This window comes from Cavia porcellus, unplaced genomic scaffold (genome assembly GCF_034190915.1).
Source record: "Cavia porcellus strain 051 isolate PalLab524CR breed Dunkin Hartley unplaced genomic scaffold, mCavPor4.1 scaffold_1, whole genome shotgun sequence".
NCBI classification, from domain to species: Eukaryota; Metazoa; Chordata; class Mammalia; order Rodentia; family Caviidae; genus Cavia; species Cavia porcellus.
The window spans coordinates 61001406-61025505 of NW_026947484.1; the positions used below are offsets into that span (position 1 = coordinate 61001406).

The 24100-nt window shown below is 37.9% G+C and overlaps 2 protein-coding genes and 1 long non-coding RNA gene across 6 annotated transcripts in view; 1 reads left to right on the plus strand and 2 right to left on the minus strand.

The window, feature by feature from the left end:
- Window positions 1-24100, minus strand: part of Dnaaf4 (dynein axonemal assembly factor 4) — a 74387-nt gene that overhangs the window by 44356 nt on the left and 5931 nt on the right. Inside the window, exons 1-2 of one of the 4 annotated variants that reach the window (XM_063249177.1) lie at window positions 19061-22514; window positions 10062-10147 (exon numbers count right to left, since the gene is read on the minus strand). The exons of 1 other annotated variant lie outside the window; for it this stretch is intronic. The gene's annotated coding sequence lies outside the window, so the exon portion shown is untranslated. Of the gene's footprint in view, window positions 1-10061; window positions 10150-19060; window positions 22515-24100 lie in introns of those variants that run through there. 2 more of the 4 variants (XM_063249173.1, XM_063249193.1) reach the window with 2 other exon arrangements.
- Pygo1 (pygopus family PHD finger 1) overlaps window positions 323-24100 on the minus strand; it is a 29734-nt gene continuing 5956 nt past the window's right edge. The window contains exons 2-3 of the mRNA XM_003471793.4: window positions 10062-10147; window positions 323-8779 (exon numbers count right to left, since the gene is read on the minus strand). Coding sequence (XP_003471841.3) covers window positions 7655-8779; window positions 10062-10147 — 1211 coding nt within the window. The 3' untranslated portion in view covers window positions 323-7654. The remainder of the gene's footprint in view (window positions 8780-10061; window positions 10148-24100) is intronic.
- Window positions 13444-24100, plus strand: part of LOC134476125 (uncharacterized) — a 38313-nt gene continuing 27656 nt past the window's right edge. Inside the window, exon 1 of the long non-coding RNA XR_010047632.1 lies at window positions 13444-13787. This is a non-coding gene — a long non-coding RNA (uncharacterized LOC134476125). The remainder of the gene's footprint in view (window positions 13788-24100) is intronic.

Consider the following 24100-nt stretch of genomic DNA (forward strand, 5'->3'; position numbering starts at 1 on the left):
TCTTTGTAGACTCTTCTATTAATTTTCTGTTAACAGAACTGAAGTCCTAATTTGTTAAAATCAAAATACATTTCATGTTCACAATTTCATAAAGAAATACAAGACTCAATATTATGTATAAATTTTGAAGAAAGCATGTATATAGCAAGGTCTGGCCTATTGGTTTGTTCAGTATAAAATTAAATTCTTAGAAAACTATAGAATACTTACTGGTTTGATATTTTGTTGAACATATCCTACCAAAAGCCAAGAAGCTCAATGAGTACACCTACTAGTATGTCCTGGTAACAGGTGAAGATCAGACACTTTAAAAAGCAGGCCCTTTTGTCTTTAAAAACTAGCTTTATTTAAAAGACTCTAAAGGAAACAAACTCGCAATACATAGTCAAGAAAGCCTGCCATACATCATTTCTACAATAGTAGGTCTACATACTGACATTCTTTATACAATGCACAAATGACATTAGCATCATCCCTGAAAAGAATGGCCAACAATGACATGGGCTGTCTCAACAACAGAACCTCTACTTGTCTTACTATTTCAGAATAAAAAACAAAAACACAGAAAACAAATTAAACAACAATTTTAAATACTAACATAGTGTTTAGGGAAAAGTGAACAGGAGCAGAAGAGAGAAACAGGTAAGAGTTAATTATCTCAAATAAAAAAGGAGAACTGACCACTATTTGTAGTAATTTCTATAATTATTTCAGAGTCAGGTATGTAACTAATTTAACACTCGAACTTTTAAACAAATTATCCAATTTTTATCAATTACAAAGCCAATTTTATTCCTTTTAAAATTGTAATTTCATATAAACTATAAAAATAAATAATTTGGGATGATTTAACTTTAGTATATGTGCTGCTGAATCGAGCACTGGGATGATCTAATTTCTCACATTTAAATATTACCATAAAGTAGTTCATGAGTCATTTCAGATTAATACTTGTTTATACCAAATTTCAAAAGACTTTATGTGAAAATATCAGACAAAAGCAAACCAACATATAACACTAAATTTTTAACACAATAAACCTCTGAAAATATGAGTATTCAAGTCAATTATAATCAGATTATGACATGGTACAGTATCTGGTATTTTTAAAAATATTGACTAAGATTTATTGCTATATCCTATCAACAATCAAAAATATAAAATATACCACAACCACCATGCCAAATATGATGCAGTATAAGAATATTAATATAACACAAGTACACATTTACTTTATAATATACTCACTGTAGTAAAACTTTATTCAGAATAGTGTGAATTGATAAAAGTCTAAAAAGATGAATATTTAAAAGATATTCAGTTTAAGCACTCACAAGTATTTTTTCTTTCAAGCATATAATTTCGAATATACAAATTCCATTGGCCAAGTATTACCTATTAAAATAATCTTGGGTACTTGTTTTAATGACAAAACAAGAATGCTTTTAAACTAGTGTTCTTAAATGACTCTAAAGTCTAAAAAAATTTAAAACTGTCTTCAAAATTAAATTTTTCTTTCAAGTCTTGATTATTACTTTTATTAACAAATCCTTTTATCAGATAGTACAAAGGAAACAGTATTCAAGACCTTGTATCACGACTACAAATTCTAATTAAGTTTTATAGTATCTTAGTCATTTCTTAATAAATGAAGATTTGTATTATTATTTGCTTATGACAGAGTGAATGATACTATTTGGTTGAGAACTATCTACTTTAAATTCAAAGCCTGCTGTATAATATTAGCATGGGTTTTCAAAAGTCCTAATATGCACTGTCAGTTAAGATAACTCTTTAGTAAGGTATACCTGTAAATAGATCAAATTTTAAATAAGTATTTACTATGAGTGTCACGAATTGCTAACACCAAATTTTACTTCTTTCTCACATTTCAAAGACATCAGACCATCTTTTTTTTTTTTTTTTTTTGTCTTTTTTCATCTTTATCGGTACCAGGGATTGAACTCACGACTGCCTGCTTGCAAGGCAGGCTCTTATGCCGCTGAGCTAAATACCCAGCCCCCATCTACTAATCCATAAATATTGGTGTTTCACATACTTCATAGAGTAGCTTAAAACATACCAGCATAAGAAATAATTAGTATTACATAGTAATTTCCTTTCTCATAGGAATAAATGTTGGACAAAGTCTGGAAACATTTTATTTTCCAATTTGAATTACAGTAATTTTGTCACAGACCACAGCACTAGTGCATGTATTACTTTAGACATGCTCTAAGAACAAAACAAAAAAATTACTGCAAAAATACATGTCACCAATGTGGAACACACTCAGATTTGTATAAAAGTACTGAACTAATATCCCAAAAGGAGGTATATGTAAACAGTACATAAGGAGGAAATAGTTTTAATATGAAACAATCATTTAAGTCACATACATCATGATAAGAAGCAGGACTTTCTTTTATAAAAGATAACATCTTAACAAGCAACATCATCTACGCATCTATAGAACAAGAAAAGCACAGGTATTGTGAGTACATTTTAATATTGTTCCAATAATGTAAATTGATAAAATACGACCAACACAGAGCTTCTCCATTGGGCATCATTAAGTTTGTAATTAAGCATGGTGGTGTCTGAGAGCCACTTCCTCCCTCCATCCCCCATCTCCTGTCTTGCCAGAAGTTAATGCTATACCTCCTCTCCTCCCTGCAGAATGTGCCAAACCCCCATTGCTGTACCAAAAGAAGTTGGAAAATGTAGAGGCGACTTTTATAGTGATCAACAAGCTAAGTGGAAGAGAAAGGAAAAGTTACTAAAATTTGGAAATAAGGAAATCTCTGAGTACAGTACTAGAAGACAGCAGGCTGTAAAAAAAGAAAAGTCACAAACAATTGAAGGGTAAGACAGTACCAGCATATTTGTTAAAAATATTGCTTCCTATGGTACGTGAATTGTGGTCATACTGTCTAAAGTGTCAAATGTTAAAGACTCATTCTGAAGATCCTTTTTTTTTTTTATCGGTACCGGGGATCAAACTCATGACCACCTGCTTGCAAGGCAGGTGCTTATGCCGCTGAGCTAAATCCCCAGCCCCCGAAGATCCTTTTTTTAAAAAGAAAATTTATTGTCATTTTCTCTGCTAACTTCATATTTCAGCAGAAAAAATACTTTTCTTTCAAAATCTAGCCAACTGACATCATGCAGGAAACAGATTTTTTTTTTTTTTTTTTTTGGTACCAGGGATCGAACTCACTACTGCCTGCTTGCAAGGCAGGTGCTTATGCCGCTGAGCTAAAGCCCCAGCCCCAAGAAACAGAATTTTTAAAAGTTTTTTTTGAGACAAGTGTCTCACTATGTAGCTCAGGCTGTCTTCAAACTCACAGTGATTCTCCTGCCTCACCCCCCCCCCACACTGAGATTACAGGTGTGTGCCACCACACCCAGCTCAGAATTTCTGATCAGAGGAAAGATGGGAAATTTTGAGGCACATAGGTTCTCAGAGGGGAAAAGCCAAGTCTGTTTATACAGCATTCCACTAGAAAATTTAGATGGTAATAGAGCAACTGAGAAATAAACCACATTAAGAACTTAACCTTCTTAATCATGTCAAGGAAAAATTTCTGCTTCTTTTACACTGACTGGCTCACTAAAGAACACTAAGAATTTAGTGTGATAACAACAGTTGACTACACTACAGTTTAAACAAGCCTTTATGAGCTTCCCTAAGAATCTAATCATTTTATATTGAGATCCAAGCCACTATTTACAAATGGACTTTGGGAGCCTGGATGCTTTCAACTTTTTAAATTAAAACCTTTAAAACAGCACAAATGTTCATGCATATGAAACCTCTATATACTGGAAAAAAGAAATCCAAAACATATTAGAACTCCTTTTTTCACAATCATTGTTAGAAAAATTGTTTATATTTTTTACTGTTAAATACAACTAGTATGCTGAATAGTAAGCACTAACACTTTAATTTGTTCAAGACACTTAAGTCTGAAAGACACAGTCTTATGAAGACTCTTGATACTTGTTTTATGCGGATGATTAAGGTCAGCAGATTTTATAGTGACATGCTGTATTTTACTTTCTACCACTAGGCTCAGTTGGGAGTCTTAAAAAAACTCAAACAAACAAACAAACAAACAAAAAACCACCAAAAAAAAGCCCAATACGGATTTTTTTTATATTGTGCTTATTTATAAGGCATAAGCACTAGCCCAAGAAAAATCTTCAGTTTCATGTGTATAACCTCCTCTTATGAATAACAAGAATCATACTAGCAGTACTGTAAAGTATTTCATTCAATAGGAAAATACTGATCAGAAATCTCAGTACTCTTCCGAAGAACAACTTCCTTTACAAACTAAGCCCTCTCAGCTTTAGTGCATCCAGTATCCTCTAGCAGCATACGCACCAGGAATCCAGGTGAGCAAATTCACCAGTCACCAGGCCTCGGCCCATGAGCCTAGACGGTAATGGGCTGAACTGCAGCACAATCTGGGAACATAGGAGGAAATCAGCTTTCCTACTCAACAGTGTGTGTGTCCTTGTACATAGGTGTGCATGAGATGAGGCCTTTGAGTGCAGGAAAAGTAGAGTCCCCCCCAAAATCTAACCCTACATATATTTCTTTCCATGACTAAAAACTATTAAAGTTGAGGGCAGCTCATTGCTTTTCCTAAAAATGCCCTATCGATTTGCGTAACAGTCTTGTTTGGGTGAAACAAGGCCAATGTTCTGGCCATACTCACAGTTCACTTTTTTTACCCAAAAGTATCTATGTAACTCTGGACAAGTGTGGAAGTAGTAAGAAAATTAATTTAAACACATGCAAACATTTGGTAGGTATGACTGTAGTTTAGCTGTGACTCATGTGAGACTCAGCCGTGCTTTTCTTTAGAATATTTAAAACTTCTTATTTACATAAGGGGATTTGAAAACCTAAACACTTGAATAAATAGTCACTGGCCTGTGTGTTTTAAATAGACAATTGCTTGAGACTCGAAAATGAAAGAATCACTTTATAAATCAAATATCTTTAGACTGTCTTGAGAGGCCATTTCGTTTTTTAATGAAAACAGCTAATTACCGAAACTATAAGCAATAAAGGGCTTAACTGCATAAAATCAACATCAACGATGAGCACAGCTCAGTACCGCCCTGTAGGTGTGAGCTCCAAACATCCAGCTGTGGGCGGAGATACATCGTGTTGGTAGAGTGTGTGGCCTCGGAATGCCATGGGCTCAATCCCCTGCACCACAAAAAACAAAACCTAGTTCTATGCAGAGTCTTAAAAAGCTATGTTCTGACACTAGGAGTAGGTTTATAGCATGCAACACTCAAAGGAATTTCAAAAAAACAAAACAAGACTAGGTAGATCCTTACTTATACAATGTAAGCACAATATGATCAATCTTCAAGTATGTTCTAAAGACCATCGATGTGAGAGACAGTCCAAAATACTGCATCATAATCTGCTTCAACTGGTAATACCTTCAGACAAAGGAATACCTGGTGTTGAAGTTTGTAGCATTTCATTTCTTAAAATAATAATGATACACACATACAACTACTAGAAATACCTTTGTACACACCTCTAGTCAAGAATGAATGAAGAAAATCTTGAATTACCTTGTACCATATGAAATTGCTATTTTGTAAGTAAAAAAACCATTAAAAAGTTTTATTCAATCAAAATGTGGATCAGCATTTTTCTGATATTAAATATTTAATTTTCATAAAATTATTTTTCTACTGTATAAACTGTTCAAATCCTCCAGTTACTGCTTCTCAGTTGTGAAGTGTGTTCCCTTTTTTTTTCTTTTTTTGAGAGAGAGGGGCTCATTATGTAGTTCAAGCTGCTGGTCTTGAACTCCCTATGTACTGTAGGCTGGCCTTGAACTTGTGGTGAGCCTCCTGCCTTAGTCTCCTGAGTGCTGGGATTACAGACGTGTATCACCACGCCCAGCTGTGTTGTTTCTTAGAAAAAGCTCCAAGGATAAAAAAGATGGTAGTTCTTTTTTTTTTTTTTTTCTTGTCTTTTTCCTTTTTATCGGTACTAGGGATCAAACTCATGACTGCCTGCTTGCAAGGCAGGCGCTTATGCCACTGAGCTAAATCTCCAGGCCCCAAGATGGTAATTCTTTAGCTAAAGCTCCAGTAGCTATGACGGATGTGATAGAACCTCACAGTCCAGGCTTTGCTTGAGTGGCTTGCGACATGAGGTGAAGTCCTGTCCTGTTAAAGTATGGATTTGTGTTTGTCAACCAAAAGATGTTCATGAACGAAACTGTACATATGCAATTTAAATTTTTAAAAACATGCTGCTACTGTCATTGCTCCCCCAAGTTTGCCCTGTATTAATTATCTCTTTAACAGATTGCCACAGCCTTCAGAACTTCTGGTCCTGGTGACTGGAGCAGTGCACTATTACAGAGCTTCATCAGCATCCAACCACTGTGGGGCTTGCTGTCGGCTGTCACACAGTAGCTTCTTCTTTTTTGTTATTTGGCCACAGGTTATGGTCTGCGCTACAAATGAGCTTCTGCTGTTTTGAATTTTACTGAGCACACTTTCGTCTGTGTTCTCTGATGGTGTACTTTCTGGTCCATTTTCAGACTTTCACCAGTAACAGGAGAAATTCTGAAGCCTGCAGCAAGGTTTTCAAAGTTAGCTTTCATCTTGGCTGTTAATTAGCCATCTGTCTAAAATGGGATTTTGATGTTCTCTGAAGTTTACTTTAGAAATTCAGATCCTCAGACCAAGATTTTTCACACTACTACTGAGTAGCTCTTTTGCTAGCAGAGCCCGCTAAGACTTTCCTCATTTGCAGTATGTCCCAGTTATAAATCATATAAATGAAAATGTTTGCAATTCTTCTGAGAACACTGTGTTAGTTATTTCTCTGGAAAACAGTAACATGGAGTAAAGAAAAATTAAGAACATAATGTTATTATAATTCTAAATAATTCAACTAGAAACATGCTTTATGTCAACTTTACTTACTGTAGTCAATTTTCAATTGATCTAATATTAGCAATTTCATGTGGTACAATCCATAAGTTAATAAGCAAGAACTTACTGAAAATCCGCTTTATGCTACAATCTGTTTCTACCTCATATTTGTGTTGATACACTGGGAAGACTTACCTGAAAGTATGAAAGTCACTAATTTTAAAGACCCTAGTGGAAGAGCACACTGTATTATTTTTTAAAAATCCACTGATATATATGCTGTGCTACAGACACATATATTATGTTTGGAAAATATGTCAAATGCATCTTTGAAAGACTTTGTGAACTAAATGTGTAATGTGCTATGGCCAAAAGTCATTACTGAAATATACAATTTTCAGTGATTCTAACTTTAAGAAGTTAACACTGGCCTGTAATTGTTATATATTATTTTGAAGCTTCAAGAGGCTTTTAAGATAAATAACAACTAACATCTATTTATAAATGTTTCCAAAGCACACCCACATACATTTTTCTCATTTACAATAGCCAACGAAGACAATACAAAACCTGAACTACTAATGAAGTAGAATATTAATAAAAAACTAAATGATAAATAATGTTTTTTATGTTACTTTAAAAAATAATGTAAAATACTAAAATCTGGGCACCAAACGTCTGTAATACACAGGCAGAAAAACACCACATGGGTCCATGCCTGTGATCAAGCATCACTGCCCACGGCGGGGGGCCCCAGGGTCTCTCTGGTGCGCATCAGCTGGACGTCCTTGTCAGCCATGCAGGTGTCACAGCCCCACACTGCAGACGCCTCTGCAGTCAGCAGGCCGTAAGCTGTCTCCGTCATTCCCGTGCAGATCCGATGGAACCACTTCTGACAAGAGGCCTCACATAAGATGGCATCCTGGTCGTCGTTCACTTCATTTGTGCAGATCCCGCAAGGGTACACCGGGTCAGAGGACGAGTGGCCATGGCGGCTGGGGTGCAGCGAAGATTTATTGCTTTTCTCAGTGGGGCCCACATCGGCCCCACCTCTAGACTGTGGTGGCTTATTCTGTGTCCCATTTGCATGGCTGTTATTTGCAGTTTCAGTGCTGCTTGAACGGCTACTCTCTTGATTTACAACATTGTTTCGATTAACATTTTTTAATTCAGTGTTACTCTGGTTCACTGTGTCATCCAAATTTAAGTGAGGTGGATGAGCAGATGAATTTTGATTAGTGTTTTTGGTTGTTCCTTGACTAAAGTCTTGTTTTGGAGGTGGGGCTTTTGCTTGACCAAAAGTGTTTGGGGGCAGAATAAAAGAATGATTAGATTCTAATGGAGAAGCGAAGTTTGAGTTATTTCCAGGAACAAAATTAGATGCCAAATCAGGGTTAGATACTTGGCTAGCATTTTGTGGAGGAATCTGACCAAAGTTTTCACTAGGGTTTTGTCTAAAATGTTGATTAGGCATACTAACATTCTGATTTAGTACATTATTGTAAGATGAGTTTCCAAAACTTGAATTATCATGTGGCCCAAAGTTAAAAGCATGAGGTCGATTGAAACCCATGCCCAGCGGGTTCTGAGGAAATGGGTGTGGCTGAGTCCTGAGTGAGTAAGGGCTGCAGTAAGGGGAAGACATTCTCGGGGGGCCATGAGGCGGCATTCTGAATGTGCTATACCCTCCAAAGGCAGGGTAACCAGGGCCAAGATACGGATTTGAGGAAGGCAGTGGTTTGTAGGAAATGGTATTATAGTTGTCATCAAATGGATTAGCAGCCACTAGATGGTCAGAGTTTGGGTTCGGTGGTGGAGCATACTCAGACAACGGAAGGAAAGAAGGGCCCTGGAAAGAGAATGTGAAGGGTGACACCTATTCTTGATCAGAGAAGTTGTTATACTTGTCCTGTTTTCTTAACATCAATGAATTTGGTTTTAGTCCAATTTCTCTTATGTTGTTCAGAAAATTTAATCTCTTCATTGTTCAATTACAATTAATGTTTATATTCAGCTATACTTAGAGATAAAATATGTATTACTTAACGATAAAAAACCCTTGTCTTTCATTTAAAAAAGAAAGTAAGGTATGCTTTTCTGACCTCAAATCCATTGTTACTTCAAACTGTACAAGTATTTAACTTTCAAAAGAAGCTCCATTATTGTAATTTTCATAGTATCGTTGCCTGTAAATGGACTCATTTAAAATATTAGAGCATTTTAACTAAAAATAACTTCTAAGCTTCAAAGTCATAAATTAATACACAATATTATTATACATTAAGTATATTGTACATAAAACAATATACAAGATCCAAATTTTAGAGTATTCCCAAACACTAAGCTGTTGGCCTCACATTGTATTTTTTTGGTTTTGGTTTTTTGAGAAGCTGTCTTGCTACATCGTTCCGGCTGTCCTTGAACTCACTATGTAGTCCAGGCTGGCCTCAAACTTGCAGCAATCCTCCCACCTCAGCGTCCTGAGTGCTGGGTTTACAGTTGTGCACCACCGCACCCAGGTTGTCCTCACATTGTAAAGATAAACTGCCAGTTTTAATCACACTGCAAGTTAAACAACAACCAAAAGGAGAAAACTAATTTGCACAAATATCATATTTACCCATAGTCTTTTTTTATTTTTTGCTTTGGTTTCAACAATAAACATTATTTTGTTGCAGTTTACCCATAGTCGTTAGCATCAAAAGGATGCTTCGTATTTACAGATGATAAAGCCATGAATGCCAGTGTGCAGCATTTATTATAGCTACAAGTTAGGACAGGGTGCCTCCATCAGGACTGCCTCATGGCTCATGAGTTATAATGCAGAACGTTACTTTAGATTAAAATTGTTCCCACATATCTTTATATCTTTTAATAGGACTATACACATTTATAAAAAACCTTTCAATTAGACTTCAGAACAAACAGTTTAACTTGCCTGTTTATACTTTCTTCTTGTATTATCTACTTAAGGCTTACTGTTCAAAATAGCCACTGGCTGCAGACTAAACAACTAATCACTGCAGAATTCATTATTAATTAAGTTCTCAATTAGGACAAGAAACAAAACCCACAACCAAATTTAAATTTCCCTTACTGGCCCAATTATTCCTAAGAAAATGTCCATTTACCTGTGTATTTGCCTTTCGTTTTTTCTTATCAGGACTTCCTAGTTGTACACCTGGTCCTCCTAACCCATCCAGTCCATTATCACCACCTAAAAAAAATGATAATACCTCCACTTGTCAGTGAGTTCACTTTATATCTCTCACAGTAATATTATATTTAATCTGTTAATATGTTTTCTTTGTTGGATGAAAGCAGTACTAAGCTTTAATCTTTATTCTGCAAAAAGTTGTTCTCAACAGTTTCATGTAGAAATCATTTATCTGTTCCCATGGTTATTATTCTTTCATTGAAAAATAAAGGCTCCCTTCTATCCTTGAACTGTTAATTAATCTAGTATTCTGTCTGAGTTCACTAGTACTGGTAGTTTCTGGATGACATAGGTACATTTAAGTATAACACAAATGATGAGATATTATAAGCACTGGTTTTACCTTGCTTCCTTACTTGGAGAATATTCTGGAACTGCTTTGTCCCTTAATACTTGAGTAGTGTTTTATAATATGATTAATCATAATTCATTAAAACTGTCCCCTTCCTATTGGACATTTAGATTTCCAAACATTTTAGCTGCAATAAAACCTCATGTACAAATGTCTTTATTTATATGTATGAATCATTTCTAGAATGGGAATTGTGGCATCAACGGTACATGGTTTTTAATTCTTAAGAGCTATTGTCCAAATGTTAACACTCTTTCCAAGTAGTTTTCTAAACAGTGTGTGAGGGAGCAATGAAAAGCTTTATTAATCTAATAAAGTTTGTCAGTGGAATTGTCTTCACCTTTGAAAACTTTCAATTATGAAGACCTGTGAACAGATACAGTGTAGATACTACAGTACAAGCAGCCCTCTATGCCTATCAATTCATGGTCAATCTTATCTCAGTATTGCTTCCACTCTTCCTCAAACCAATTTTAAAGCCAATTCCAGACATTATATATTTCACCTGTAAGTAATTTTGAAGGACTCAACAAAACAAAGACACAAAACCCTGAAATTTGTCTCATTTCTACAAAAATTAGTATTACCTCTTTACTGTTTAGTATCCAACTCAAATATCCAGTATTTGGTATGGCTGAACAAATATAATAAATGTATTATAGTTGGTTGCCATGTCTGTTCACTGATACATCTCCCACCATCATTCTTTCTTTTCTTATAGTGTATTAGCTGAATTCTGGAATGGAGCTGATCAATGTTCCACCTATTAAGCCATAATCTTTCAGCCATTTGTGATGCTCAAACTGTGTGATCACTGACTTTGCAAATTATGTTTCCCTTCAGCTAGACTCTTCCAACAGAAAACCTGCAAGGTACTAGGAGATGAGGAGAGCTGAGAGGGGATTTCTGCTGCTCCCATCTCCCTGTTGTTCCTGTCTCTGTCTTCCAGCCATGGCCTTCTGTCAAGGGGAACTGGTTCTAAGCTTGAGCTTTCTGCTCCTTCAAGCCAGCTTCCACATGCCTCTCTCCTCAGAGGGATTAGTACCAGCAGATGGTACTTAAACCTGGGTCTGAGCTGTGTGGGGTCCCTCCTCCAACCTTGTAGGTTTCAGTAACAACTTCTTTTCTTTGTTTATTAAACACTAAATATGGAATTTACTTCTCCATGTTTCCTCACTTTTTACTTCTTCAGTTCAACATTTGTTTAACCAATTCTTTACATAAAATTATATTAAAGTATAGCTATGATTTGTTTTTCTGCCTGGAATGTATGATATATCTGTATGATATATTTGCTGGTTGTACCCCATGTAAAATGGTAGCCGGCTCCAGGCTAAAGTCTTGATCCAATTTAGATTTCTGGTTTTTGCAGTACTACTTCACAAGTGATGGTCTGTTCTTCCATCAGAGAGCATGTACTTTCTGCTTATTTTTCTTTGGCTCTTTTACTTTTCCATTGTGGAAATTATCACACACTTGGCCACTTAATGTTTGAGGCTGGAGGGAAAGTTTGGTGACAGAATGTGTGCTTAGCATGTGTAACGCCAGAGTTGGATTCCCAGCACTAAAAAAACAAAAAGTTCATCAAAAGGTATCAAAGTGCCCAGCAATACCTCTCAAAGAGGAATTTCAAACCTAAGAGAATTGAAAATTGGTTGCACCAAAATTTGTGCAAGAATATTCAAAGTACTATTCATAATAGCCAAGAAAGTGGAAATAATCTGTATGTCTATCAATAGCAAATGGGTAAAGAAATGCAATAGTGATATATGCTACAATATATATGATGAACCTTGTTTGTACTGCTAAATGAAATCCAGGCCCAAATGGCCACTACTTAGCTTTGCTACTGAGCTAAGCACCTAAAAATAAAATTTAAAAGCCACTGTTATTTCTTAGTCTGTCGTTCAGAAATCAGGTTATGTTCTCTGCTCAGGATAAACCCAAAACCAACAATGTCAGTATGGTTTGCTTTCATCTGAAGTCCTGGGTGGTGGGGGTAAGGGTGGGATCTTCCCCCAAGCTCCTTCTTGCAGCCAAATTTGGTTTTTTGGGAAGTACTGAGATTCTGTTCTCTGCTAGCTCTTCCTGGGGTCTACCACATTTCTTGACTTGTGGCTCTGCCTACAATGGTGCAACAAATCCTTCAAGTGCTGCAAAGTTTCTAAATTTCACTTCTCAACCAGTTGTAAAGAACTGCTACCAGAGAGCTCATGTGACTAGGTCAGGTCCACCCAGAGTCAAGCACAGCTCCCCTAAGGTCAACAGTGCTGTGTGATGCACCCTAACCAGGGACTGCAATCAGAGAGACTCCAGTCCTGGGGATACTCTGCAACCTGTGTACGTAACAGGGTGGGTATTTCAGTAGTCATTTTAGAATCCTGGTGACCACAACTACTGATAAAAGTGTACTTCCACTGAGTTATCAGAGGCTGCAAAATGGTGATACATGCATATATTATAAACTTCCATTTCTCTGATATTGTATAAAAACCACTGATATTTCCTTTTCTATTTATGCCCTTTGCTATTTTTCTACTGTGTGATTCTTTTCTTCATGGTTTGTAGTTCCTTATATGCTAAAAGAAATGCTGAACCTATTTGAGCACTGTAAGTATTTTTGTTTGATTATAATGTCTGGATTTCTGACCATGCAAATTTAATATATTTAGAGCTTTTAGAATAACTTTAGATTAACAAAAGATCTATGAAGATAATATGAATTTCCATATATTTCATACCCACTTTCTCTTGTTATACTATTTAGAATTTTAAACATTGTTTTATATAATGAAATGTTATCAGTGTCTTATATTTTATATTCAGGCCTTTGTTTTGTGCTTAGAAGATCTACCCTCATTTTGAGCGAACAAAAAAAACAACTGTCCTGTTTTCTTCTGTTTTTATGGCTTCAATTTTTAAATATTTAATTGTGGTAAACAGACATAACATGAAATTTACTCTCTCAACAATCTTTAAGTGTATGGTTCAAAAGTATTAAGCATAGTCACATTATTTTTTCTCATAGTTACATTACTGTGCAACCACCCTCCAAAGCTTTTTCATCTTGCAAAACTGAAATACTGAAATACTTCACCCATTAAGTAGCAACTCTCCTTTTTCCCTCCCTTCCCTACTGATATACACTGTTCACTTCACTTCTTCATCTTTTGCTTGTGTGTTTTTTAGACAGTCTCGATACGTAGTCCAAGCTGGCCTTGAAGTCCACTAATGATCCTCCTACTCAGCTTCTCAAGTGCTAAGATTACAAATGTGCATCCATACCAGGTTAGTTTTTATGACTACAATAGATAACTTATAAAAATGGGATCATACTGTAGCTGTCTCTTTGTGGCTGCCTTATTTCATGTGTGGTATTGCCTCCCAGATGTTGCCTCCATGTTTTGGCTACTCTGAGTAATGCTGCTAGGAATATGAGTATACAAATGTTTCCAAGATACCGCTATAAATACTTTTAATTATTTTAGATGTACATATAGCAATGCAATTGCTAAGTCAAATGGTAACTCTATATATGATTTTGAAGAATCATTATGCTGTTTTCCATAGTATAGCTTCACTTTTGTTGTACCTTTGCTCCATATGGAATTTATTTTTAGAAAATAAGGTAAAAAAATAATGGTTTTTGTTCTAGATAGCTGGTCAAGACAGAATACCTTTCTAGTAGTTAGAAGTCTTCCTCTGTGTCCCTCCATAAGGTGTTTTAAAGGTTTTCATCTATTGATTCAGTATAATCCCTATTGAAATTCCAATAGTATTTTTTATCGAAAAAGAAAATTCCCAAAATTCAGAATCTCACAAATAATCCTGAACAACTAAAGCAGTTTTGAGAAAGTGCAACAAAGCTGGAGATATCCTGATTTCAAACTATATTACAAAGCTATAGTAATCAAACAGTATAGTAAATAGACAACAGACATACAAGTATGGTCAACTAATGTTTGCCAATGCCAACAAGAAGACAATGGGAAAATGAACATCTCTCCAATAAATGGTGATGGGAAAACTGGTTATCCACATGCAAAGGAATGAAACTGAACTCCATCTTATACCATTCACAAAATTATTCAAAATGCATTAAAAATTTATTTTGAAACTGCAAAACTCCTAGAAGAAAACAGGGAATAAAATTCCTTGACATTGTTGTTGGCAATATCTTGGATATAGCATCAAATAAACAAGCAACAAAAGCAAAAATAAACCAGTGGGAGTACTTTAAACTAAAAAGCTGCTAGACACAACTGAAACACCAAAATGAAAGGCAACCTATGGAATGCAAGAAAATATCTGATACAGGATTTGTATTAGGTACTTTGCTTACTGATGAAACAAAATACCCAATGCCCAAAGTTAAGGGAGGAAAGGTTTCTTTAGCTCACAGTTTATAAAGGTTTCAGTCCAATAGGCTGGCAAAAACTGTAAGAGGATTATTATCCAAAACATAGGTTAGGGCTTATATCTGGATGTCCCTCAAAGCCCCATGTGCTCCAAGTTGGGGCTTTTGGAAGGCAACTGGACCTTGTGGTTGCAATTGACATGCTGTCAGCTGGGGTTTGGTCAGAAGGGGCAGGTTACCAAGTGCGTGGCCTGGAAAGTTTTATCACCTTCCTGGCTCCTCCCATGACCCTGTTTCCTGGCTACCATGAAGGGAGCAGTTTTCCTCTACTGTGTCCCTTTGCTTAGCTGTCCTACTATGGAGCAAGCCAACTGTAGTCTGAAAGATGAGCCAAAAGAAACCTCTTTTGAGTATTTTGTTCTAGCAGTAAGAAAAGTTACTAAGACAACACACAATATAATTCAATAGCAAAAACATAACAGCAAAAGAAAGACAATCTGATTTAAAAAGAAGGAAAGTAGTCCAGCGTAGTGGCATATACCCCTAGTCCCATTACTCTAGGAGGCTGAGGCCAAGGACTGCAAGTTTAAGCCCAGCCTGGGCAGTTTAGTAATCTTCTAAGACCCTGCCTTAAACAACAATACATTTATAAAGGGCTGGGGATATAGTTCAGTCTGAAGGCCCAGTTCATTCCCCAGTATGTTAAAAAATTAGCTCCGTATCTCTCAGTTTACTATTCTGACTACTCCTTTTCATCTACACTCATTACGTGAGCCTTTCCCACCATATAACTTTGTCAACTCTGCATTCTGTTCCTTACTTTTAATGAGTTATTTACCTTCTCTGGAGAAATGTTTAGATATCTGGCTGTTTTCTAGCTGGCTTGCTGGTTTTGTTGAGCTGTACAAATTCTTTATGTGTTCTGGATACTGAATGCTTATTATCTATGACTTCTAAATATTTTCTTCCATCTTGTATTGTGTGGGTTGTCTTTTCACTTGACAGTGTGCTTTGACACAGAAATATTTTTATCTTGATGAGGTCCAATTTACCATTTCTTTTCTGGCTGCTTCAGTAAAATGAAGTTTATCTTCCTCTGGGGCTAGTCAGTTCCCCAAGAATCTGACACTTATACTAAATCTTCCTTTGCAGAGCACAGAATACAAAAACAGAATTCTCTGGTTCAAATGAAAACCCCTTTCGTTAATTTGGCGAGGCAGCCCCACGTGGGTAGATGTGCGTGAAGAACCAATTACTGGCATGGTGGTTCACACCTGTAAACCGGCCACTCAGAAAGTTGCAGCAGGAGAATCTCAAATTGAAGGCCAGCCTGGGGCGCTTAGTGAGACTAGCTCAGAAAATAAAAAGGGTGGAGATGTAGCTCAGTGGTACAGCCCTCCAGGGTTCAATCCCTGGTAACGGGGGAGGTATCTGATAATGAAGTCAAGTCCACTCTTCAAGGTCATTGGTTCAAATGTGTTGTGTTCGGATTTGACTAAACTTACTACCAATTTACAACTACTCAGGAGCCATATGACCTGTTACAAATTAATATCTCTATGCAGTATCCCTCAACCGACATACAGAACAGATACCTTAGTTGACTGACTACCTAGAGATGCTGATGAGTGTGGTATGGAAATAGAATCAGTAATAGTCTTAGAGGTTGAAAAACAAAGTGCTTATAGTAAGTCCCTGATTTACCAACACCCGAGCTGCAAACTCTCACAAGACAAGTATGGGGCTCACAGGTGCCAAACATGGTGGACATAGCTGTCGCAGTTGTGCGTTTGTGTGTTGAGGTGCAGGCTGAGAGTGCTCGGGAGTACAGTGCTCAGTCGAGCCCAGCTGTGCAGGAGCAGAGGGAGCCCAAAGTAGTAACCATGGAAACAAAAATGAAATAACTGAGGCTGGATCAAGGGTTACAGTAGTTTTGTGTTTGGCTCTTTTTTTTTTTTTTTGCATGTATATTTGTGTTAAAGGTATAAAAGACTTACAAACAAATCTGACTTAGGAAATATCTAGGTTGGAACCCACTCCTAAGTCAGGGACTTACTGTATATAAGAAGGGGCCAAACTTTAAAGTCCTGTCTTTCCTAATGCTTATTATGGGTATCCCATTTTAATAAAGTATAACAGAAGTTTTTTCTTTGCAGTGTTGGAGATCAAACCCAAGGGCTCATACACACTAGGCAAACACCCAACCACCAACTACATTCCCAACCCAGACAGAGGCAGTTTTTTTGGTCTTTCTAATTTATTTTTTATCCATAACGTGTTTATGATACATAATAAACATACTCATCCTAGAAAGTTGGTACATACCTTCTTTCATCTTAACCCTTTTGACTTCCTCTTCCCTCCTGTCCCTCCCTCCCCTTTTCCTCCCCCAGGTCCCTTTCCAGCTGCAAAAGTTCTCCTTCCCCACTTCCTATTTTTTTCCCTTTGATTTTATGGAGATAAGATCTTGCTATGTGGTCCAAGATGGCCCTGAACTCACTATGCATCCCAGGCTGGACTTGAATTTGAAGTGACCTCCTCCCTCCGCCTCTGGAGTGCTGGAATTACAGGTATGCACCACCACACCTGGTTTCCTATCATCTTTAGCTCATTTTACTTTGGTTTCTCATAAAAGAAACCAAACACATTTAACCTTCTGTGTCTGATTTATTTTACTTAGCATTGTAGTGTCAAGGTACATCCATTTTCCTCCAAATCAGAAAAAAGAAATTTTAAAAGATAAAAACAATAAATTAGTCCTCAGCTTCTAGGCCTGGACATCTGAATTGCCATTCATAGCATTCTTTTCCTTTGATTTGTTTTTTGATGCATGGTGTCACTATGTAGTTCATACTGGCCTTGAATTCATTATGTAGCCTAGGCTGGCCTTCAACTACCAGTAATCCACCTCCCTCAGCCTTCCAACTACCAGCATTACAGGCATGCACCACCATGCCTGGCATGTCACAGCATTCTTAAAACCAGAAAATAACCGTAAACTGTACAATTAAAATAAAATTATAATTAGATTGCATATAATTACCTTATAATTAAGATGAAATATAATTTTAAAATGTACTCTTAATGGTTCTACTATATATGTTCACATTCCAAAAAGTCAAATAATTCCTTATAAATTTTTTTTTTTTGAGGCAGGGTCTCACTGAGTGTTGTGAAGCCTACCCTTAAACTCACTTATGTAGCCCATGCTGGCCCAAGAGGATCACAGTGATCCTCCTGCCTCACTCTCTCGAATATTGACATTATAGGCCATGCCCAGGTGAAACTCTGTCATTTGGAGACATTTAAATAATCACTTTAATTCTCATATGTAGCATTTAAAACCCTAAGTATCTTAATATTTAGCAATGAAATTTGATGTCAATTTATACTATAATTCACTACAGACACAAACATCTAGCTAATAACTTTCTCTTCATCTCACACACTTCTAATGGTCACTACTATGGAATGTGCACTATGAATTAACATGTGAACACAGCATTATACAGATTTCAGCAAGCGTGTGGTACAGTGGCCTGTGACTGGAATGAAAGCACCATCACTTTAAAGTGCAAGGTGATGTGCATTATCTGATGCTCTGATCCTAGGGCAGTTTGGTGCTGTACTACCTACCACATTTCATTTAGAAAGAGCTCAGCATTGGGGGGGGGGTCTCAGATTTCAAATGCTTACAGCTCCTGTGCTAAGTCTTTTCTCCAGAGTAAAAATCTTTGTGTTACTAAATTTCCTGGGGCTTATGGTTGTTCACAAAGGTAATGCTCAGGAGGGCAGGTGGATGGCTGACTGTACACTAACACCTTTGATGGTGAGCATCTCTTATCAAAGAAAAGCTTCTTTTATTATCGTCTGCTAGCTTTTAGACACAAAACTTGAGAAATCCTGGTGAACAAAGCTGTGGACATTTACACATGTTTGATAAACAGATTCATTTGTCTTTTCCAACTAAACTGTGAAACCAGAGAGGTTTCTGCTTTAAAAGGGGAAAGACCCCTTTGCTGTGTTCTTCACGGATGGGGCTGCCTTGAGCAGGTAGGTTAGAAGAGTGAGTTCATCACTGTTCCAAAGGTAACTTCTCTCCACCCCAGGAAGAGCAATCCTCTTTGTTACCGCTCATCACATTAGATTTCAGAAACATTTGTTGCACTTCTGAAAGTGTAGAAAAAATAGAGTAATAATTCACCCCTGTAAGGATCTCATAGGAAACAGTCCTTCCTGTTTTTTTCTTCTTTTCCTTTCTTTTCTTTCTTCCTTCTTTCTTCTTTCTTGGGCCGGGGATTTAGCTCAGTGGTGTAAGCGCCTGCCTGGTAAGCACAAGGTTGTGAGTTTGATCCTCAGTACCACATACACACACAAATAAATAAAAATCAAAATGGACCCCTCTCTCTGTTTCCTTTTTAACTGCCTGTCTCTTTCCTTCATCCTTCCCTACCTTCTTTTTTCTCCTCTCTTTCTTGTGAAGCTCTTTAATATGATGACTGCCATGACAGAGATGACAGAGGACACTGAGGAAACGTAAGGAATCCCCACCCAGTCTCCAGGAGTCCAGAAACATACTCTGCCAGGAAGTTTCGCTTGAATTACACCTTTGAGATCCAGTATCTTATCATAGGAGAGAGAATGTAGTCATGCCTTGCAGAAGGAACAGAATGTGCAGAAGGAGAATTAAAGGCAAATGATGACAATGTTTCAAAAGGAAATGACTGTTCCAGCACTGGAGCACAGGAGAGAGGACAGCTCTATGTCTCCTAGAAGTGGAGAATGAGGAACTAAATGGTAGACCTGGGCCGAATAAAAAAGAAAGCTGGATTTTTATCCTCCAAGCAATGAGGAACCACTGAAGAACTTTACAAAGAGAATAACAGGATGAACAGTGGTTCTATAGCACTGTGTTGACAGCATACAGTAACCAAGATTTCAGAAATCCACTCTTCCTTCTACATATCTGTGACTGCATTTTCTGAGGATTTTTCTCCTCCCCATCTGAGAGCTCCTTCATTCCTTATCTATATTTTAGGGTCTTCTTTGCCCTCCTGTTTCCCAATGTTTGTGTCTCTAAAGCTCATAATTTCAATCCTTTGCTTTTGTCATTTTTCTCTCTTGAATGGGCTCATCTACTCCCAAGACATTAATTAGTACTCACCTATTTACTGGTGAGTTCCAAAGCTCATGGGTACATTGGAATATCTCTAGGGACACTGATTCAGTGTGCTTAAGACCAAACACTTTCCTGATAATCCACCTAACCTTACATGGGTAGGTTTGAAAAACAAAAACAAAAACCTTCCTTGGACTTCCTCTCATTAGTTTTGAGGGTATTAAACACATTCCCAGCCCTCACCACCTAATTCTTTACTATGTTCATCCTCAATACTTTCAAAATTCCTCCCAAAGCTGCGTCTGCTTTGGTTACTTTTTCTTATTGCTGGGATAAAATACCTAACACCCAAAATGAAGGAAGGAAAGCTTTATTTAGCTCACTGTTGTGGAGGTTTCAGTTCATAATTAGCTGGCTCCAAGACAGGGTGGCATATGGCACTGGGGCAACACTTTAAGGCAGCAGCTAGAGCAAAAGGGGAGAAAACAAGCCTCTTCTACCTTATGTTGTACACTGGCCACCTCCCCCAGGTTAGGGCAGGTCTCCTTGCCCTTCTTTGCACAGGATGAGAATATTTACAAAGTAAGAACCCTGCTCCCTGCTGAGTCAGTCAGTTAAACTTCTAAACTTCTCAAGATGACACAATGTGTCAACCATAACAGGCTCCCAGAATCACCAGGGACCTCTTGGGTCCTTTTCTCACCTTTTATTTCCCACAGCTGCCTACACATCACTTAACTAAAAGACGCCCACTTCTCCTAGGAAGGAAGTGAGACAACACTTTAAGCATACTGCCATGTATACTTTTGCTAGCTGGCATTGTGGCCACTTAATACATGGTGTTTTATTTTGTTTTGTTTGAGACAGGGTCTTGCTATTTAGTTGAGGCTAGCCTCCAAGGCACAGCGATCCTCCTGTTTCAGTCTCCCAAGTCCTAAGATTACAGGCGTGCACCACCATGGCAGGCAATAAATACATGTTGAATACACAAATGAACACTGTGATTGGACCAACACCCAAGAACCCCAGGAATACAAGGGGGGTATGAGTGTTTGTTAAAGTAAGATTGACAGGTGACAGTCTAAGGGAATGAGCAAGTAAAGGAGGAGAAGAGGCCATGGAAACCTAAATGTAGCATGATAAATTAACTCATGTATTCATTCCTTTGACATTTATTATGGCCAAGGCAGACAAAAACATAATTAAGCTACAGTAGCTGTTCTCCTGGCTCTGTCTTAGGGCTTAGGGTCATAAGAATTAGCAGAAAACATGGGTAAGAGACTATGTCACTAAGTAACTCTGAATTTCAGGTTACCTATCAGAAGAGGTGCAAACTCTTCAGATAGCTGCTTTTGGCACACTTACTTCTGCAACCTAAGTCTTTCTGCAGCCATTTTCAGAAACCTGGCAATTTGGTTAGGATCCAGAGAAATTTTCTAAAAATCCTGATCCTGTGGATCCAAGAATCTACATTCTAGTATCACAGGTGACTATGATGCTTTTAGTCTCATTAACACTGTCACCGGGAGGGGGGAGAACATGGCAGACAGACAACAGCAACTACTGAAGGCTCTCTGAAACGCTCGGCTCAGAGGCCAGGAATGATGCGGACTAAGGAGACACGAACCAGTAGAGATATGCTCTGCTGACTCAGGAACGAACTGGGCTGAGAGAATCCAACTTAGAATACAGTCCTGGCGCTAAAATAGGAACAGAAAAGTCTCGGTGTGGAGGCTCGACCCCGCGCCATTGGAAACCGCGATTTGGGTTTCCCACCGCCCGGCGGCTGGCTGCCTCCACAGCGGCTCGGCAAGGAGAGACGTGCCGAGCTCTGGGAACGGGAGTCTGCAAACGGAGTCGGAAACAGGACGGACAAGGAGGCGTACACGAAAACTGACTGGTGGCGAGGTGAGAGAGAAACTACCCCCTACCACTCCAGTTTGTTTGACTCCAGCGGAGGTTTTTCTGGGCTCAGACAGTCCTGTAAGAGCAGGGTGTGGTGGCAACTCCAGCCACACATTCCCCTCTCGGACGGGATTGGTGAAAAGTGCCTGGCCTGGGTGACGCTGCTGGCGGACTCCCTAGGCTGGCCTAATCCAGATCCCAGAGCCTGACGGTGGCCCGGAGGAGCGACCGACTCCCGCGTAGGCTGCCTCCTCCGCAACTCCCTGGGGCGCAGCGGTGGGCGGGAACAACTAGCCAGCGCAATTTGATCAGGCTGTGGCTGACAGGCAGGGAAGCCAGGCCTCCTTTGTAAGATTGCATTTTATAAGGAACAGAAAATATGGGGAAGGGAAGCAACAAAAAAGGCTCCTCGGCCCCCAATCCTGAGAATCAGGCAATAGTGGACACCGCACCAATATACATTCAGCGCCATATAGAGAGCCTCATAGACCAATTCAGGAATGAAGTTATCAATGACCTGAAGCTAGAAGTATGCAGAATAGTTAGAGAAATGCTAAGCACCACCCAGGAAAAAGCAGATGGTGGAATGGAAGAACAGAAAAAGAGGGGAGAATTGCTTGATGGAGAAAACAGAGAAAGCATTGAGTATGTGAAGCAGGTTCAAAGGGACTATCAAGAAATTAAGAAGTCTATCCAAGACTGGCATAACAGCTTGAAAGAAACTAAGGATAGACTATCTGAACTGGAGGGCAGACTTGAAACATGGGAGAATGAAATGAAAAACTTCTTAAAAATAACAAAGAAACAAACAGCAATAATACAAAGACAAGAAGATGATAAGAGGAGCCATAACTTAAGGATTAAGAACATAAAAGAAGAAGTAGGGACACAAACAAGTGAACTACAAAAGCTACTCACAGAAATAATCCAGGAGAATTTTCCCAATTTAGCAAAAGGTAAAGATACTCAGATGTATGAGGCATACAGGACCCCAGCTACCTACAACCCTAACAGAGAAACACCCAGGCATATAATAATAAAAATTCTAGAAATTCAATACAAGAACAGAATATTAAAAGCTGTAAGAGATAAGAAACAGATCACTTACAAGGTAATACCCATGAGAATTACAGCAGATTTCTCTTCACAAACCATCAAATCACGAAGAGCATGGGGAGAAATAATTCAAGCTTTGAAAGATAATAATCTCCAGCCAAGATTGAGATATCCTGCACAACTGTCCCTGGAAATTGATGGAAAAACGAGGTGCTTCCAGGATAAAGAGGAACCGGGGGAATTTGCAACCACCAATTCAACCCTACAGAAAGTATTGCAGGATATTCTAAAAAAAGAAAAATACAAAGAACCCAGAAATAGTGGCGGGGAGGCCACAACGAATGGAGCAGAGAACAAAATGAAGAAGACAAACTGACAGCTACTGACAGAAAAAGAGCTCAACAGAAATGAGACAGAGAAGATTGGATGATAGGAACAGCTTTTTTTGGAGAAAATGACATCTTAATAGGTAATGCTGATTTAGTACCATCTTGTTTTGAAGTCTCATCTAGCTTTTGTTCTTCTGTCTCCAATGGTCTAAACAGGTTGTATCTTATTGGATTTTGTTATGTACGATAGTATAAGCAAAAACCTTTTAAAGACAAGGAGATTATACAGAGACCATTGTTCATTTTCTGTTAGTGGATTCTAAATACTCTATAATGCTGTCATTCTCTTAAATGGTTTTACATTGTTTTGATATGCTTAATGCTACAGTATATGAAGTTGTACTCAAGGACTTCAGGGAGGGAGTCAATATGGTAACTATTTTTGGGTCAGGATTATCTGGTGGTGAAACACTATTCTGCTTAAATGGTTACGTTTGATCTGCCCTGTTTCGCTGTTATGCCCTCTTTTTTCTCAATCTCCACTCCATTATTTACTTTTTTATTTTTATCCATTTAATTAAAGGGAAAATATAGCAGGATATAATATAGTAACCCACTTTGACTTTCTATTATCTCGATTTGAAGCCCTGTATTACTCTCACCATCTTGTTTTTGACTGAGGTTCCTCTATTCTGTTTTGCTGGATAGTATCAGGTTCGAAAGTTTAGGCATCAGCTGAGAAGATAATGAGATTCATTATAACGCCCATTCTCGTTGACTTTTATCTACTTTTGAAGACCTACAATATCTCCAATGTTTTGGTTTTGTAGGTTTT